The sequence below is a fragment of the Tachysurus vachellii genome, chromosome 18 (assembly GCF_030014155.1).
Source record: "Tachysurus vachellii isolate PV-2020 chromosome 18, HZAU_Pvac_v1, whole genome shotgun sequence".
NCBI lineage: Eukaryota > Metazoa > Chordata > Actinopteri > Siluriformes > Bagridae > Tachysurus > Tachysurus vachellii.
This window is the reverse complement of record NC_083477.1, coordinates 19,961,498-19,980,923: the sequence shown is the minus strand read 5'-3', so window position 1 is coordinate 19,980,923 and position 19,426 is coordinate 19,961,498. Positions and strand designations below refer to the sequence as shown.

The 19,426-nt window shown below is 36.0% G+C and overlaps 2 protein-coding genes across 5 annotated transcripts in view; both read right to left on the bottom strand.

The window, feature by feature from the left end:
* LOC132861387 (aerolysin-like protein) overlaps nt 1-19,426 on the bottom strand; it is a 168,120-nt gene that overhangs the window by 30,877 nt on the left and 117,817 nt on the right. The window lies entirely within an intron of this gene.
* Nucleotides 1,014-17,941, bottom strand: LOC132860798 (aerolysin-like protein). Its single transcript, XM_060892043.1, has 2 exons — nt 17,853-17,941; nt 1,014-1,989 (listed from the first exon to the last, which is right to left on the bottom strand). Exons 1-2 carry the CDS (start codon nt 17,933-17,935, stop codon nt 1,014-1,016), a joined length of 1,059 nt encoding a protein of 352 aa, XP_060748026.1. The 5' UTR covers nt 17,936-17,941.

Sequence of the window (19,426 nt, the reverse complement as noted above, 5' to 3'; positions counted from 1 at the left end):
ACTTGAATTAAGTATTGAATTAAGACTTACACACCATCCAAGACATAGTCAAACCTGCCACTTATCAGCCAATCAAAAAATGAGGCTACACAATAGCCAATCAGAAAATAGCACTATTGTAATGCAACAACCAATATAAAAAAAGCATATCCTGGGCTGGTTCATCATCATCCTTGTTCACCCACAGAGAAAACCACTGGAGCTGCGAGCATCACTTTGAGCACAGAGTAAATCATGATCTCCTGTTTTAATGTTACATCAAATTCACAACTTGTTTGACACAACCAATGACATTTTGACTGCTGTTAGAGACGTTTCCCAGATAATCAGCATCAGTTTTTCATGAGTGTCTGTAACTTGAAATAGTGTATGAGTGTTTGTTTACTCCAGCAATGTAGTAACATTTTACTGGGAAGACTGGGACTTGAAGCAGACCTTTTTAAGGTTTTAAAACTCAAACAGAAAAACTGTTTAATGGTAGTGCTCAGGAAGAATCTAGAATAATACATAATTATGGAAAAAAACAAGTCAGAAACTTAGTTTCAATTGAAACTGATTTTATTGATGGGAATCATAACATTATAATCTTCTGTAAATGTAAAAGAATCATGTCCAGTATTACACAAAGCTACAGTCAAACTAAATCTAAAAAATCATGAAATGAGATGTTTTATTTATTACTCAAAATGTTTTGTAAAGATTTATTGTAGTAATCAAAAAATGTGGTTTTGCACCATTTGAAGACCAGCACAATGAAACAAATCAACTAAAAAAAATCACCCATTCCACCAAATGCAGGATAAACATGAAGATGCAAGATCATATAAGTCACAGCTGGACTCCAGTGTCCCACACACAGCATCAGTCAGCAAGAACTTTACTGAGATACTGAGTACAGTGATACATAATGCACTAAATGCGTTCCATACGTCTGTAACATTGGTTATTAAACATTATCAAATATGAGGACACATTTTGTGGTTACATATTTATAGAATTGAATTCAAAGCTTTTTAGGCTGCACCCTGTATGCATAATTGATTCACAGCCACTTTTCCATCAGAGTAAGCGACACTCTTGTAGGTTCCACTGGTTTTAAACTCCAGCACACCACCAGTATAGCAGGTAATCTTGATGATGCCAGTGAATGGGAGATCAACTGTAGCCCGGGAAAGTGTGATGTCCACATCCACAGTTAAAAATGCAGGAACTTTAACAGGAAATAAGAAGAACTCCATTTTCTCTGCCCTGTACTTTGAAGGATATGTACCCTCAACTGCATTATTTAATTGATAGCCTGATTTCCCCTCCACAAGCTGTGGAATTCCTGCATTTACTTCCAGCCTGAATGTGATTTCCAGTTTGCCCATAACAGACCAGGAGGATTTTTGGGTGACTTTTGTGGAGGCCTCAATTGGATATTCTTGAGTTACAGAAGTGTTGTTCTGGTAGGACATGGATTTGATTTCTTCAACAGCCACTTTGGGTATCACATCAGAAATGGTGGGATACAGAACATTGGTAAGCTCAACAGACTGGACGGGGTTGATGAATATGAAGCCAAAGCGATCAATATCAGACCCTGAACGTCCTTTGATTCCCATGCAGATCCCAGAAGCAACATCAACTGGAACTTGAATATTTACAGGACCTTTTGTCAAGCTTGCATAGAACTCTCGGGAGTGACTTGTCTTAAATTTGATTGCACCTAGACGTGTAACATCTTTATTTGCCCAAAGTGAAAGGGAGGTGAAATGCTCTCCATCTTCAAATGTAAACTCTTTCAGAATCCCAGCAGGAACACCAAACTGCTCGGACCGGTCATCAGTAAGCCACAATTTCATGGCTTTTATCTTGTAGTCACCTTCCCAAACCTGGACCTTTTTCAGCATGCTTCCATCTTTAGTGCCATTAAAATCGAAGGGTTCTCCTCCCTGACCGCCAACTTCAACAACAGGTGCCAGGTATGACATGCTGTTCTTCTCGAGCCTAAAAAAGAAACAAAGATGTCTCAGGAATTAACCTGATAAAATGAAAAATATTTTGGTTAAGATTAAATCAAGGCAAGCATCAGCTACTGCTGATTTTATTTACTGATTCAGCTCATAAATCTTTATCAACCATTTGTATTATTAGATGTTGTTTATCTTTTTTTTTTATTTATTTTATTAGGTCACTTTATGCTTGCTAATAACCAGTGCATAGAGTCTGATAAAATACATTATACATTATTTATTTTACATTAACATTACATTACATTACATACATTATTTATACAAGGTTATTCTTTCCAAAAAAGTTTCCTTTAACTGAAGTTAACTAACATGAGTAAACCATGTTTAACCCCATTGCTATAATAAAACACAATAAAATAAAAAATAATAAAATTTCACTTACATGAAAAAAGTCGGTCACGTTAACATTGTTCAGTTAATGTGTTCATAACCAATGAGGATTTCGCACGACAGAAAATGTTCAGAATCGAGCTTTCATATCAGTTAAAGAAATTATAAAGCTATAATACTCTAATCTACATACACAGTTAATAACCTACATAATGTTATCAAGAATATACAGCACAGGTTAATTACCTTAAAATGTCGTAACATCTAAGACACATTTCTGTGACTCACAAACTTTTGATATCACCTTGGAAGAGAATCAAAGTTTCTGTGACTGTTAGGATTTCTTCTCCATTGCTTCCCATGAAAGCTCTACAGACTTTAGATAAGGGCTCTTGGATGTAGTAATAAATAGCTTCTGGAGTGAAATGTGCTGCCCTGTGACCGAGACCAAGCTTTCTGGCACTGGGCAGAACATTTCTCTCTTTGTTACTACATGCTACTGAATATTATTGAACATCTTTGGAAAAAGCTGAAACATGTGATCTGATCATCTGATCAACAGACATGGTTGTTAATAACCAAAGAAGAGGGTGTTAACTGGCATAATTCAGAACTCTGAATTTTATTTTATTATATTTATTTTATTAAATTTAAAAAATCAGTATTCAGACATCAGAAGTAACTAATAAACAAGGTGTAATGTGATAAAGTGGAGTCCTACAGAGCTTTATGTCTCTGATGCCACACCAATTTACTTTACCAGTACTAACACATTTTATTTATTAATGATTAACGCACTGACAAACCACACTGTAATAGAAAATGATCAGAATTAAGCTTTCATAATATGAGTTAAACATTATCATATCGTCGCTGTCGGGCGGAAACCTCGTATATTGGGAAACCCCAAATTTTGTCAATTTCATATTTTTTCACATATCGATGCTATTGGTCAGTCCCCACATGGGTCTGTTATTTTTACAAGTTATTAACCAATCTAAAGTCTTGAAAATAGCTTCAGCGCAAATCTCTTAACTCCATTGGACACTTCAACTGTCCACCTCTTCCTCACTCCGCGGGAGAGCTTCGCGGCATATTTCTCCTTAATAAGAGTCGCAACGAATCAACACGTCTTCTGAGGTAAATGTCTTCAAAACACTGGGCTCAAAGAAAAAAAAATCTTGACCCCCGTTAGTTCTGGTGCTCGTCTGAGGACAGGAATTTAGCGCAAGACAATCCACTGCAACGCGGACTAAACCCTGTGCACTGCAGATAAGGTACGGAGTTTTTTTAATTTCCTGAAAAATAACGGTTTTGGAGATACAAGGATTCAGCCTGACAGCGACGATATACAGTAACTATAATGTTGTATACTATAATCTTCATACACAGTTAATAACCTACGTTATGTAATCAAGAATAAACTGCACACTTACAAGGACGAAGCAGGTAGCAAAAAATGCCTTCTTTAAAAGACGTCTTGTGAAGGATGCAAATTTGTGGATGAGACAGAAGCTTCATGCTCTCCTATTTATACCAGATAAAAAGGGTGGTCCTGGACCTTACACCACACTTCCAAGTGTCAAGTGTGTGTGTGTGTTTGTGTGTCCACACTGTTAGTTGGAAATCTGATTTCACAAGCTTGTCACTCCACTGATTAATTTCCTTAAACTGTCAGAAAGCACCATAATGTGGTTTATTATTTATTGAACATTCCTTTGTGTCACTCAACCTTCATGGTTTCCGTAACAGATACAGTGGAATTTTTCTCCAACCTACAAAACTTTCATTCTGTTTATAATAAAGCATCAAAAATCTACAATGTCTTCTCTATTGCATTAGATATAAGCTCTATAGGCTTTAGATCAGGGTTTTGGGAATGTTCTATCAAAAAGCATCTGGTCTGCATTGGATCATTATCCTGCTTTAAAAAAAACACATTACATCAATAAAACACAACCTGACCAACACCAATGTAGTAACAAAAAGATCCAGACATTAGTTGTAGCAGCATTTAAAAATGTAAAGATGTAGGTGCTGCTGTGCGGTGCTGTCTTTATATATCTGTATTGTAATTTATTAAATTGTCTGTTTGCACTGTCTCTTTATGTCGATAAATTAATTAGTTCTGTGTTGTTTCATGTAGGTCGGTGTCTTTATGTAGCACCAGGGTCCTGGACAAATGTTTCATTCATCAGATATTGTATTTGGCCACAATGACATTTAAAAGCCTCTCAATTTGACCTGCTCGTATACCATACTTACAGTGCCCTCCACAATTATTGGCACCCCTGTTTAAGATGCGGTCATGGACTTCTAAAAATTCTCCTTTTTTTTTAAACAACATAGAACCCAAATGCAAAAAAAAAGAGAAAAATCCAACCTTTCATTTTAGTTCTTGGTGGTAAAGAAAATAACACATTTAGAAAAAAAAAATTGAAATCATGTGTCCTACAATTATTGGCACCCCTAACAATTCCTCTGAAAAATGTAATTGTTTTTTTTTAAATATATTTTTCTGTAGTTTCTAAAGTTGGTCACGGTATCTAGGAACTTTTAATTAGTAATTCATGACTTCCTGTTTCCTTGGGGTGTAAATATGACTTGACACAGATGCCTATTTCTCTTACCCATTTGTCAACATGGCAAAGACAAGAGAACACACCATTCAAGTAAGGCAGATGTGTGTCGACCTTCATAAGTCAGGCAATGGCTACAAGAAAATAGCCACTCGCCTTAACTTGCCCTTATCTACAGTCAGAGGAATCATTAAGAAGTTTAAAACAACTGGAACAGTGACAAACAAGGCACAGTGAGGAGGATGGTAAAAGAAGTAAAAAAAGAAAATGTCCTAAGCTCACTGTCACAGAATTGCATCAGAGTGGCATCTTGGGGTCACAAAGTCTCCATAACAACCATCAGATGCTCTCTACTTGCCAACAAGCTGTTTGGGAGGCATGCAAGGAAAAAGCCTTTTCTCACTAACACACAAATGTAAACGTCTGGAGTTTGCTAAGCGGTACTGGGACTTCAACTGGGATTGTGTGCTTTGGTCAGATGAGACTAAGATTGAGATTTTTGGCAACACACACTCTGGCTTAAAACAAAAGATGAGTATGTCAAAAAACCCCTCACGCCCACCGTGATGTATGGTGGAGGATCTGTGATGCTGTGGGCCTGTTTCTCTTCCAAAGGACCTGTGAACCTTGTTAGGGTGCATGGCATTATGAACTCTTTGAACTACCAGGACATTTTAAATAAAAACCTAATGGCCTCTGTCAGAAAGCTGAAGATGGGTCGTCATTGGGTCTTTCATCAGGATAAAAAATCTACACAAAAATGGTTCAGCAGTCACAAACTCAAGGTCCTCCCATGGCCATCTCAGTCCCCAGACCTCAACCCAATCAAAAACCTGTGGGGCAAGCTAAATAGGAGAGTGCACAAGAGAGGACCCAGGACACTGGATGATCTAGAAAGATTGTGCAAAGAAGAATGGTCAAAGATCCCCCTCTATGTGTTCTCCAGTCTTGTGAAATGTTATAGGAGGAGATTAAGTGCTGTCTTGTTGGCAAAAGGGGGTTGTACAAAGTATTAACATCAGGGGTGCCAATAATTGTTGGACACATGATTTCAAGTTGTTTTTTTTTTTTTCTAAATGTGTAATTTTTTACATGGACCACATCTTAAACAGGGGTGCCAATAATTGTGGAGTGCACTGTACAAACGTATACATACAAGCACAGTTATCAGTGTGCCTAAGCTAGTAGGTGGAAGATAAATTACACAAGTATTTTCCCCCAGACTTTATTTTCTTAAAGCTTGAAAATGCACAATAAAGCAATTTACTATTTAGTTCACATTCCTTTGTGTGAAGACACAAGGAAGAAAAGTGTTGGCATTAACAGTGTAACAGGAAAGAATGGTTTAAGGAACTGTGTAAAAGTAAACCTTGTTTTTTGGAGGTGACTGAATAATTGAGCATACAAAGGTCTTTGTCAGAGATTAATTTCCTTAGACCCTGAGAAGGCATAATGAACTGGTTTATTATTTTGTGAACATTCATTTGTGTCACTGAACCTGTTGATGACATCTTAACATGGAATCATGGTTTCTGTTACGGTGGAATTTTTCTCCAAACCAAAAGATATTCAGTCTGTTTATGATAAAACATCAAAAATCTACAATGTCTTCTCTATTGCATTAGATTGAAGCTCTATAGGCTTTAGATCAGGGTTTTGGGAATGTTCTATCAAAAAGCATCTGGTCTGCATTGGATCATTATTCATTCATTCATTCATCTTCTACCGCTTATCCGAACTACCTCAGGTCACGGGGAGCCTGTGCCTATCTCAGGCGTCATCGGGCATCAAGGCAGGATACACCCTGGATGGAGTGCCAACCCATCGCAGGGCACACACACTCTCATTCACTCACGCGCTCACACACTACGGACAATTTTCCAGAGATGCCAATCAACCTACCATGCATGTCTTTGGACCGGGGGAGGAAACCGGAGTACCCGGAGGAAACCCCCGAGGCACGGGGAGAACATGCAAACTCCACACACACAAGGCGGAGGCAGGAATCGAACCCCGACCCTGGAGGTGTGAGGCGAACGTGCTAACCACTAAGCCACCGTGCCCCCCTGGACCATTATCTTGCTTTAAAAAAAAATCACATTTCATCAATAAAACACAACCTGAACAAACAAAAAGATCCAGCCATGTTCGCATCTTTAAATTGTTAAATGTTGCTACAGCATTTATATTGTGCTGTCTTTATATATCTGTATTGTAATTATGTTGGCTTTGTGGAAGCCAACATTCTGTTTTCCTATTTAAGCTTGGACAAAAATTCATAAAATTTAATGCGGCCTAGAGCTTTCGAGCCACATGCACCAAATTCGTTGTAGATCCTGGTCTGAAGTTTGTTGCTTTTTTCCCATAGACTCCCATTATAAACTTTGGAGGTTTATAACTTAGCAAGCTTTCGAAGTATCTACACAAAACTTGGCCAGCTTTAGGGTGATACTCTGAACAAACTGGTGTACCGACTGGCCTTTCGGTTGTGCTACAGCCCCGCCCCCAAAATATGCAAAATCAAAAAAACTTTTTACAACATGGGCATGTGACATATCTGTAGGGACCTTTAAAAATGTGCTTTGTTTTCAATGTTTTATAATGCCAATTTATTCATTTTATTTCTATTTCAAACTATAATATTACATGCAGCATATTTTTCAGATATGGGTTTGTTTTATATAGTCACTTAATGGGTTAAATGTGAATATTATTGTTGGCCAATGACTGTTGAGGGAATGGTAAAAGGTCATGTAATGACGAGTTACAGGTGGAAAAGAAAGGGGAGGAGCAACGCACATGGTGAGAAGAGACGTGCAGGCTGCGTGTGCTAAGGAAACAGCAAAGTTAGCATCTTTGGAGACTGAGAATATTCGTTGAAGTATTACGGCCCAAAGTGTAACAAAACTGTATCCGTTTTAGTTTATTGGATTCTTCTCAATGTTCGACGTTATTTTCATTTTTGCTGACTGTTTATACGATATCTCCGCCACCGCGTGTAATAAAGGCCTAGTGGTTATCACTGGAACAACGTGTGCGTGGACAGAGACTGCAGAAGGGATCGAGTTGGACCTAGGACTTCCTCGTTTGCCGCTAGAAATGTTGTGTTGCTGCTGCTGTGTGAGAGCGCATGTTTGCTCTGTGCTTGGATCAGCCTGACTCATCACACAGGAAGAATTGATCACTGGTAATTTTCCTCGGATGGATGTAAGTAGATCTATTTTCCAAGTTTGTGCTTAAGAGGATTGGTCATTAACCTTCACACTGCAAATGTGCACCAACTGGGCCCCAACGAAACACTAGTGTGTGTGACTGAGTTGTTGGTTCTTATAAACTGTGAAATACTTTTCATATTGGGTTCTGGTTATATCTTTTTGTATTGCTTTATATGTCTTGAAGTGTTTCAGTGTACTAAAGAGAGAGATGCAATCGCATGTGATGTGATGTGATAAACATAATTCAAAGTTTCAATACCGGGTTGTAACACCATTTGATACGCGTTTTATTTTGGTTTCTGGTTTCAAATATTTCATCCTCTACTTTTGTTTAATGGTTTCATTCATTTTGTTTAAATGATAACTACATTACAACTAAAATAACAAAACTAGTATAAGAAAATAAATATTGGTTGTTAGTTTTACTACTTCACATTTGTATTCTTGTGTTTCATTTATTGGGATGATTAATATGACACTAAGAGATTGTGATTTTAGACTAAGGTGAATAGAATACTACCGGCCAATTCACCATTCAACTGCCGGGAATCCAGGTTTCTTAGTTAAGGGTAAATAAAATTAAATAAGGAAATTATTTTATAATCTCATGGGTTAAAAATAGGGTTACATATCAAAACACTCAGCACAATGAGGGGAACTTCCTCACGTGTATTCTGATGACGTCACATGACGTCACGTGATTTCACGTGAAAATAGATTTTGCACAACATGGGCATGTGATGTATCAAAACACTCAGCACAATGAGGGGAACTGCCTCACGGGTATTCTGATGACGTCACATGACGTCACGTGATTTCACGTGAAAATAGATTTTGCACAACATGGGCATGTGATATATCAAAACACTCAGCACAATGAGGGGATCTGCCTCACGGGTATTCGGATCACGTCACATGCTCATGTCCGCTTGCCCCCAAAAGTATTGGCACCCTAGCGGTCCAGTAGATTTCACAATCTTTCTGTCCACTTGCCTCCAAAAGTAACACTGACCCTTATGTCCACTCGCTTCCAAAAAGCACCAGCCTTTGCAAATACTTGCACCGTCAAAGCAAACACCAAAGTTTGTCGCGACGAACTTTACAAATCTAGTTTTTTATTATATTGTCTGTTTGCACTGTCTCTTTATGTCGATAGATTAATTAGTTCTGTGTTGTCTCATGTAGGTTGGTGTCTTTATGTAGCATCAGGGTCCTGGACAAACATTTCATTTCACTGTGTACTGTATCACATATTGTATTTGGTCACAATGCCATTAAAAGTCCCTCAACTTAACATACTTCTAAGCACAGTTATGGTTTTGCCCACACTGTTAGTTGGAAGATAAATTACACAAGTTTTTTTAAAGCTTATAAATGCACAATGGAGCTATTTAGTATTTCACGTTCCTTTGTGTCACCAAAGAATTTGCCTTTGGCAAAAGAAATATTCTCCAGAGGTCTGATTCAACTTCAGTTTCATAAAGGTGCTTAGAGCAAAATAACAAAGATGATTCCTAGTTACAAAAGTGTAGGTATTCAAGGAATTGGGTGAATGGAAACCTTGTTGTCTGGAGGTGACTGAAAAATTGAGCATAGAAAGGTCTTTGTAAGTTGTGGATCATTTCCAGTTACTCAGATTTGGGTGTTATAGATCAGGTGATCACATAATCTTAACAATATGCCTTCATTTGCTATATTTTATTATCCTGTATTGTTCTAATTACTTTTTTGCTAAATTCAACAATATTTAGGTTGTCATGATATGAAACATACAAAGAAGAAGAAGAAAGTCAGGTTAAGGGATGACCATTTATAGCTGCTACAGTGTAAGAACTAACATCAAATTTAAGTATAAAATATTGTTAAAATGTCTGTTTATTATAACGATGTGCTGTTATAGGAAAATCTAACTGAAGGTGAAAAGACTAGATTCATGGATGAGTATTTTTCCATCAGTGATTGTTTTTCTCTTTAAGAATTACAGCATTACTTAGTTTCATGTGATAAATCAATTTTTAACCCTATATATGTAAATATCCCATTCATTTCTCATTTGTTTTATAGATTTGGCAACACACCAAGTTGATTGCGGTGTATTAAGTAGCTCATATGGATTCCTTTAATATGTTCCTCTATGTGCCATGTGTTACCATTATCATTCCCACTCTGTTGTCTGTTCAGTCGATCAGACACACATTTAATATCTTCTATTACTAAAGAATGATAGAATCTCATTGGAAATATGTAACCTGCTAAAATGGGTTTGATTTCATTATAAAGGGGGAAGTTCTTGCTAATGCTGTCAAAGAAATTAATCCAGTTTATTAAAAATATATGATTCAAAAACAACATGATTTGCTTTGTGCTTTGAAAGAAGTGAAGGATGTTGAGACAGGCAGCCATGTAAACAATCTGTTTACTAAATGACCTTTTTTAAAGAAACCAGACGCAAGATTTGATCAAAGTTGGTCTACTCGAGTCTCGGTCTGGTCCGGCTGCATAAAACATGTTGGACCAGGATGAGAGTTCAGGGTTTACTTTTCTGTGCTGATGATTTGACTGCATCCAGCTTTTCTTTTGAGTGCACAGAGATTGGGGGAAAAAATCAACCAAAAGAATCACTCATTCAGATTCAGGGCTCTTTACAGGACACTCGAGATCTTCCACTCCAACCTCCAACACATCATGGAGGTCTTCATGGAACTGGCTTTGTACACAGGAGCATTGAGATGCTGGAACAGGTATAAGCCTCTTAGATACAGTGAAATGTAATCCTACATATTATAGACAACAGTTTACCTTCAGTTTTGCTGGAACACTTTGGGGACGTACTGTATACATGGCTGTGATGTCCAGGTGTCCTGTACTGTATATTAAACAGCTACAGAGAACTTGGATAATGTTCAGTCCAGCATATAGCAACATTTTTGTTTATTTTAACCTTTTGATGGTTTGAAGGCAACTTAAAATGCGTTTTGATAGAACATTTCCAGAGCCCTGATCTAAAGCCTATAGAGCTTCCATCGGATGCAACAGAAAACACATTGTAGATTTCTGATACTTATTATAAACAGTCTAAATATTTTGTGGTTTTGAGAAAAATTCCATGGTATCCGTTACAGAAACCATGATTCTGTGTTAAGATGTCATCACAAGGTTGAGTGACACAAAGGAATGTTCACTAAATAATAAACCACATTATTGTGCTTTCTGACAGTTTAAGGAAATTAACCACTGAGGGGTGAAAACCTGAATTCCATCTAACAGCATGGACACACAAACACACACACACTTGTTTCTTGGAAGTGTGGTGTAAGGCTCAGGACCACCCTTTTTATCTGGTATAAATACGAGAGCACGAAGCTTCTGTTTCATCCACAAACTTGCATCCTTTATAAGATGTCATTTAAAGAAGGTTTTTACTACCTGCTTCATCAGTTCCTTGTACTGTAAGTGTGCAGTTTATTCTTGATGACATTATATAGGTTATTATAGTATTACAACATTATAGTTACTGTATATGATAATGTTTAACTCATTATGAAAGCTAGATTCTGATCATTTTCTATTACAGTGTGGACTCCATGGAAGCCACTTTTATATTAATTAAATATATAATTATATTATAATTACACACTTTTTTATTTTCTTTACTTTTTTGTAAATAATATCTGGCTACTGCTCTTTTCCCCACTTTTAAAAAAAAATACTTTTCACTTTCCTGCTGCAGTTAATGTATTTGGAGAAGGCTTTTGTTTTGTTTTCTGTTTTCTCAGGTTACTCTGATGATTTGAAAGCTTCAAGTGAACCAGCTTTATCTAAACATCTGAGTTGTAGAGAGTAGAAAGCAAAAAACATCGTGTAAAATGTATACAAAGTGTGTGAATGTCATTTTAGGAGATTTTCAAATATTCTAAATATTATCTTCAGTCAAACTCAAGAAATGACAAGACCGAGGATTTTCATTCATTTTTTAGAGGTGTTCACAACTAAGGGCAACTTTTTGCTGGACCCAAAGTTTTAGTGATACGGTCTTAAGAACCCGAGTGAAAAGTAACTTAGTGAATAATCAAGTTAAAATGAAACATAATTAGAATAGTGATAAAGAGCACATCCAGCCATGTAGACATTGTGCTTCACCAGAGGTTTTCCTGTGTTAGCCTTGTTAAGACACGGTTCACTGGGACGCTGGGCTTCGGGAAGCATCTAGAACAGTCCACGAGTCAAAGCATTAGTTTCTATTGAGAAGGGTTTTAGTGATTGAAATCCTAACAGATTATAATCTTCCTGATAAGTAAAAGGAAATAAATACAAATCTTACAGCAATCTACAGTCATAATAGATCTAAAAAACACTCAAAATGTTTTGTAAAGAATGTTTTATTTAATTAAAAATGTGGGTTTAGAATAGCAGAATAAATCAAATCCCTGTTTTCATTGTTTTACAGATTAAAAAAAATAAAATAAATAAATCTCCCGTCCCACCCCATACAGGATACACGTTAACATGCAAGATTGTAGAAGTCACCGCTGACTACAAATATGAGTACACACATTGTAGAAACAAACACAGAGAACTCTGAGAAATGGATAAGTTTTCTCCAGTTATATTTGTCACTGATATTGACATAAGTACGGTGTTGAACACTGTGTTACACATTTACACAAAGTTTTAAAAAATATATATATTTTATACTTTACATTAATACTTTTAAATATGCTGAAGTAGTGTAACATCCCCCACCACACCACTTCCAGATTTACTGCCTTCAAAACTAAACGCTGTTCCTTTATTCCCTCCAACTTCATCAGTTTCTGCCAGGTACGACATACTCTTGCTCTTAACCTTTAAAAGACAATCAAACATTTAAAATTACAATTAAAAATGATAGGAATTAAAAAGTTAAAATGGAAATCAATACGTCTGCTAATGGGACATGTTTAAGAAGATTTTTGGTTATGATAACAAAATACCAGAAGAATGAACGACTGCTGATATTTATCATTATCAGCCAATTGTTTTATTAAATGAAGTTTTATTTATTCATTTTTATTATTAGATGATAATAGATGAATTAGAAGAAACTTGGCACATTTTAACACACATGTACCGACTCATGTTTATTCAAACCATGACAATATATAATTCCTATATATATATATATATATATATATATATATATATATATATATATATATATATATATATATATATATATATATTAGCATTATGTTTCCAAGTGATGAATGTACTGAATTAAATTGGTCCATGTATGCAATGCATTACTCTATGTAAATAAAAAAAAGATTGGTTTCTCAATGCTAATTGATTCATATTGTTCAGCTGATTTGTCTTGAATTTGATTCCATAGAGACATTTTCCATCTTGATGTGGCCAAAGTGAAAGGGAGGTGAAATGCTCTCAATCTTCAAACATAATACATTTTCAACCAATTTTATTATTGTGATACATAATGCACTAAATACGTCCCATACATCTGTAACACTGATTATTAAACATTATCAAATATGAGAACACATTTTGTAGTTAAAATATTTATAGAATTGAATTCAAAGCTTGTTAGGCTGCACCAAGCTTTTTGTTTGATTCATTCACAGCCACGTTTCCATCAGTGTAAGCGACACCCTTGTAGGTTCCACTGGTTTTATACTTCAGCACGCTGCCATTATAGCAGGTAATCTTGATGATGCCAGTGAATGGGAGGTCAACTGTAGCCTGGCCACGTGTGATGCGCACATCCACGGTTTTACCTGCAGGAACTTTAACAGAAAATGAGTAGAGCTCCATTTTCTCTGTACTGGTCTCTGAAGCATATGTACCCTCAACTCCAATGGTTAATTGATGTTGTTTTCCCCTCTGCAAGAAATGGAATTCCTGCACTTACTTTCAGGCTGACTGTGAAATCCATTTTGGAGGTCTCAATTTTGTATTCTTGAGTTACAGAAGTGTTGTTCTGGTAGGACATGGATTTAATTTCTCCAACAGCCACTTTGGGTATCACATCAAGAATGGTGGGATACACAACATTAATAAGCTGAGCAGACTTGATGGTGTTCATGAACATGAAGCCTAAGCGATCAATGTCCAAAACTGCTCGAACCGGCCATCTGTAAGCCACACCTTCATGGCTTTTATCTGGCAATCACCTTCCCAAACCTGGATCGTTTTCAGCATGCTTCCATTTCCAGTGCCATTAAAATTGAAGGGTTCTCCTCCCAGACCACCAACTTGAACAACAGGTGACAGGTACGACATGCTGTTCTTCTTGAGCCTAAAAAGAAACAAAGATGTCTCAGGAATTAACCTGATAAAATGAAAAATATTTTGGTTAAGATTAATCAAGGGAAGCATCAGCTACTGCTGACTTTATTTACTGTTTCAGTTAAATCTTTATCAACTATTTGTGTAATTAGACCTTTTTTATTTATTATTTGTATTTTATTTCTACTGAATCCTATTGAACATCTCTGGAAAAAGCTGAAACATGTGATCTGATCATCTGATCAACAGACATGTTTTTTAATAACCAAAGAAAAGGGTGTTAACTGGCATAATTCAGAACTCTGAATTTTATTTTATTTTTATTTATTTTAATAAATTTCAAAAATCAGTATTCAGACATCAGAAGTAACTAATAAACAAGGTGTAATGTGATAAAGTGGAGTCCTACAGAGCTTTTGTCTCTTATGTCACACCAATTTACTTTACCAGTACTAACAAATTTTATTTATTAATGATTAATGCACTGACAAACCACACTGTAATAGAAAAGGATCAGAATTAAGCTTTCATAATATGAGTTAAACATTATCATATAGAGTAACTATAATGTTAATACTATAATCTACATACACAGTTAATAACCTACAAAATGTAAATCAAGAATAAACTGCACACTTACAAGTAACTGATGAAGCAGGGAGCAAAAAATGCCTTCTTTAAAAGACGTCTTGTGAAGGATGCAAGTTTGTGGATGAGACAGAAGCTTCGTGCTCTCGTATTTATACCAAATAAAGAGGGTGGTTCTGGACCTTACACCACACTTCCAAGTAACAAGTGTGTGTGTGTGTTTGTGTGTCCATGCTGTTAGTTGGAAATCAGATTTCACAAGCTTTTCACAAGCTTTTTAATTGGTTCCTTAAACTGTCGGAAAGCAGAATAAATGTGGTTTATTACTTAACACGGAACATCTTAACACGGAATCATGGTTTCTGTAACAGATACAGTGGAATTAAAACAGGCTTTAAAACAGGGCTCTGGAAATGTTTATATATATATATATATATATATATATATATATATATATATATATATATATATATATATATATATAACATTTCAAGAGCCCTGACACAGAGTGTGTCCACACACACACACACACAATATATATTATATATATATATGTGTGTGTGTGTGTGTGTGTGTGTGTGTGTGTGTGTGTAAATATAACATTCATTTATCATTTGTCTTATAGATTTGGCAACACACCAAGTTGATTGTGGTTTATTAAGCAGCTCATATGGATTCCTTTAATATGTTCCTCTATGTGCCATGTGTTACCATCATCATCATCCCCACTCTAATGTCTGTTCGGTTGATAAAACACACACTTAATGTCTTCTATTACTAAAGAATGATAGAATCTCATTAACAAGTTCTCTCACTTCTCATAATTTCTAGAAAACTGAAGTGAAATTTGCTTAGCACTATATAATACAATAATACACTGGAAAAGCAATTAGAAAAAAATAATGTAAAATGATTGACAAAAAAGAAATAAATCAAAATAAATCATAAATAAAAAGTCTCTAAAAATCATTTCAAACTTTAGATAAAACATTAAATACAGTACAAAAATTAAAATATCTACAAGACTTTCAGAGTTTCAATTAAAGTGGGTTTGGGAATTTGATTTGTAATAAAGTTCACACCACTATTGATTCTAAAACACTTATTTCTGTCAATTTAAAATATCATCCACCTTTTCACAAACAGTTCTTTATAGAACACAGTGAAGAATTAAAAAAAGTAAAAATGGTATTTCTCCATGTGTCTATCCTGTCAGTTACGGTTACTGTCATGAGGAGGTCATGAATTCATCACTGAAACAGGTGGAAAAAGCAAGTGTGCATTTTTTAGTGTGTTTTTCCAATTCAGAAATATTTAAAAAAAAAAAAAAAAAACACTACACTTTAATCTATTAATAAAGATGACACACTAATATTTACCAAAATGTCATAGTAAAAAAAAGTCAGATTTCCTCCCCACATATTCCTTTAAAGAAGCTTAAACAAACTTTATTAAAATGTCTTTAATTTGAATTAAAATCATCTGTACCAACTTTTGTCATTATGAAACTTTCTAGCAATGTGAACACGGTACTGTCAGTTTTGAGAATCTTAGCAGTTTAATGTGTACCAATTTAAACATGGACATTATATATGACTTATCACTCCACTCAGAAAAATGTTTATCTATTAGCAGCACTGAAATGTCTTACAAAAGGACTTTTGATGAGATCACTGAAGTACTTGTCATTGAAGGAACGTGTTAGATTAGCAGTTAAGGTGTTGGACTACTGATCAGAAGGTTGTGAGTTTAACTCCCAGGTCCACCAATCTGCCGCTTCTGGGCCCATGAGCAAGGCCCTTAACCCTCATTTGTATAAAATGAGGTTAAATTCCAGTCGTCCTTGATAAGATCATCTACCAAATGCCAAATGTGTCTACCAACTGGCAAATAAAGTACTTAAAATATTTAAACTAATTGTTAAGAGTCTGTGGTGACCTGACCCCTCTGTGAGTAACTGGAAATTATCCACATCCTCTATGGTTGTCACACACACAGCTACTTTTGGTTTCACTCAGTTCCTTGAGACCACTTTGTTTCTTTAAAAAGTTATTTTACTTCTCATAATTTCTAGAAAACTGAAGTGAAATTTGCTTAGCAATACAGTAATAGACTGGGAAAGCAATTCGAAAAAAAAAATGAAGTAAAATAAACTGACAAAAAAGAAATAAATCAAAATAAATCATAAATAAAAAGTCTCTAAAAATCATTTCAAACTTTAGTTAAAACATTAAATATAATACAAAAATTAAAATATCTACAAGACTTTTACAGTTTCAATTAAAGTGGGTTTGGGAATTTGATTTGTAATAAAGTTCACACCACTATTGATTCTAAAACACTTATTTCTGTCAATTTAAAATATCATCCACCTTTTCACAAATAGTTCTTTAGAGAACACAGTGAAGAATTAAAAAAGTAAAAATGGTATTTCTCCATGTGTCTACTGTCAGTTATGGTTACTGTCATGAGGAGGTCATCATGTGATACAAGTGAAAAAAGTGACAAATTGTGCCTTTGAGCTGAGGGTGTGTGTACTGTGTGTTTTTTGTGATTGTACTTACTGTTTACATACTTAATACTACACATATTAATTACAATGTAAGGTTTCTAAAAAGTGCTTAAAATAAATTCACACACGTCTTCTCCTTTACCTCGCTCTCCCTCCAGAACTAGCGGTAAGAAACCAAATGATGTTACTAAGAGCAAGCAGTAGGTAAGAACACCTACTAACGACTTCATAGTACCTGTGATGACAAAATCTCTACAGGTGTAAATGTACCTTCAGGCTTTATTGCTCGAACCGACCATCAGTAAGCCACATTCTATTATCTGCCACTCACCCTCCCAAACCTGGATCTTTTTCAACATCGAAAGCATCTCCTCCCTGACCTCCAACTTCAACAACGTCTGCCAGGTATGACATGCTGTTCTTCTTGAGCCTAAAAAAAAACAAAGATGTCTCAGGATTTAACCTGATTAAATGAAAAATATCTTGGTTAATATTAAATCAATGGAAGCATCAGCTACTGCTGATATTATTTACTGATTCAGCTAATAAATCTTTATCAACCATTTGTATCATTGGATGTTGTTTATCTTTTTTTCATTTATTTTATTAGGTGACTATGCTTGCTAATAACCAGTGCATAGAGTTTGATAAAAATCATTATTTATATTTATGGTTATTCTTTCCAAAAAGTTTCCTTTAACTGAAGTTAACTAACACGAATAAACCATGTTTAACACCATTGCTATAATAAAACACAAGCGGATTTCACTTACATGAAAAAAGTCGGTCATGATAACATTGTTCAGTTAATGTGTTCACACCCAATGAGGATTTCGCATGACAGAAAATGTTCAGAATCGAGCTTTCATAATATGAGTTAAAGAAACCTTAAAATAAAGCATTAACACATACAGTAATTATAAAGCTATAATACTCTAATCTACATACACAGTTAATAACCTACATAATGTAAACAAGAATATACAGCACAGGCTAATTACCTTAAAATGTCAGAACATCTAAGAAACCACAATGAAGTGATTTATTATTTAATCCACTTTTTAATTCCCACAGAAACTTTTGATATCACCTTGGAAGGGAATCATAGTTTCTGTAACTGTTATGATTTCTTCTCCATTGCATCCCATGAAAGCTCTACAGACTTTAGATAAGGGCTCTTGGAATGTTCTACCAAAAAGCTTCTGGTCTGCATTGGATGTACAGTAGGAACAATGGGGTGGTATTTATTTTCTCCTCAGCTTAATGCAGTGCACAAACCAGAAAAAGGCAAAAAAGTAAATAATTCCTCCCTTTAAGGGGCTGCAGGGGCGTTTGGGCAGAAGTCCAGGCTTCAAACCTAGGCAGTAGGAGGGGGACGGCAAGGTAGAGGTGAAGCAATCCTCTCCAGGAGCGTAGCAAAGACTCAGCCGGCAATTTGAAGTCCCAGGTCAGCTGGATGTGTCTGTAAAAGAATATCAGAAAGACAACCAGCATTAGTCCAGTTAGGCACGTCCCCTTTTCCACTCTCCAGCCGCTGATCCTCGCTTCCTGCTGTGCTCTCCTCCTGGGGGTGAATGCTCCAGCGGCGCTCCTGATTGGCCCGTGATTTTCGGCGGGAGTTTCGGCCGCTCCGCCTCGCTCTCACTCCCTGCGGCGCTGGCCACGGTGCTGAATTTCGAGAGCTCGTGCTTATTGCCGCTGGCCAAGGTGCTGAACCGCCGCCTTTTACATTCTCCTGCTTCTTGGCTGCCGATGCAGTGGGCAAAGAGCGTTTTTTTCTCCATGCATTTGCGGCGGTGCATGTGCCGCCGTTACACTGTGTATAAAGCCAGTTCCATGAAGATCTCCTTGATTTCCAAACCTACTTTAATTGGAACTGTGAAAGTCTTGTAAATATTTTAATTT

Coding starts and splice junctions, on each gene's coding strand:
- LOC132860798 (XM_060892043.1), bottom strand. CDS start 17,935: ATGTCATACCTGGCAGACGTTGTTGAAGTTGGAGGTCAGGGAGGAGAT. Junction 1,990..17,852: donor AAAGATCCAGGTTTGGGAGG/GTGAGTGGCAGA, acceptor TTTCTTTTTTAG/GCTCGAGAAGAACAGCATGT.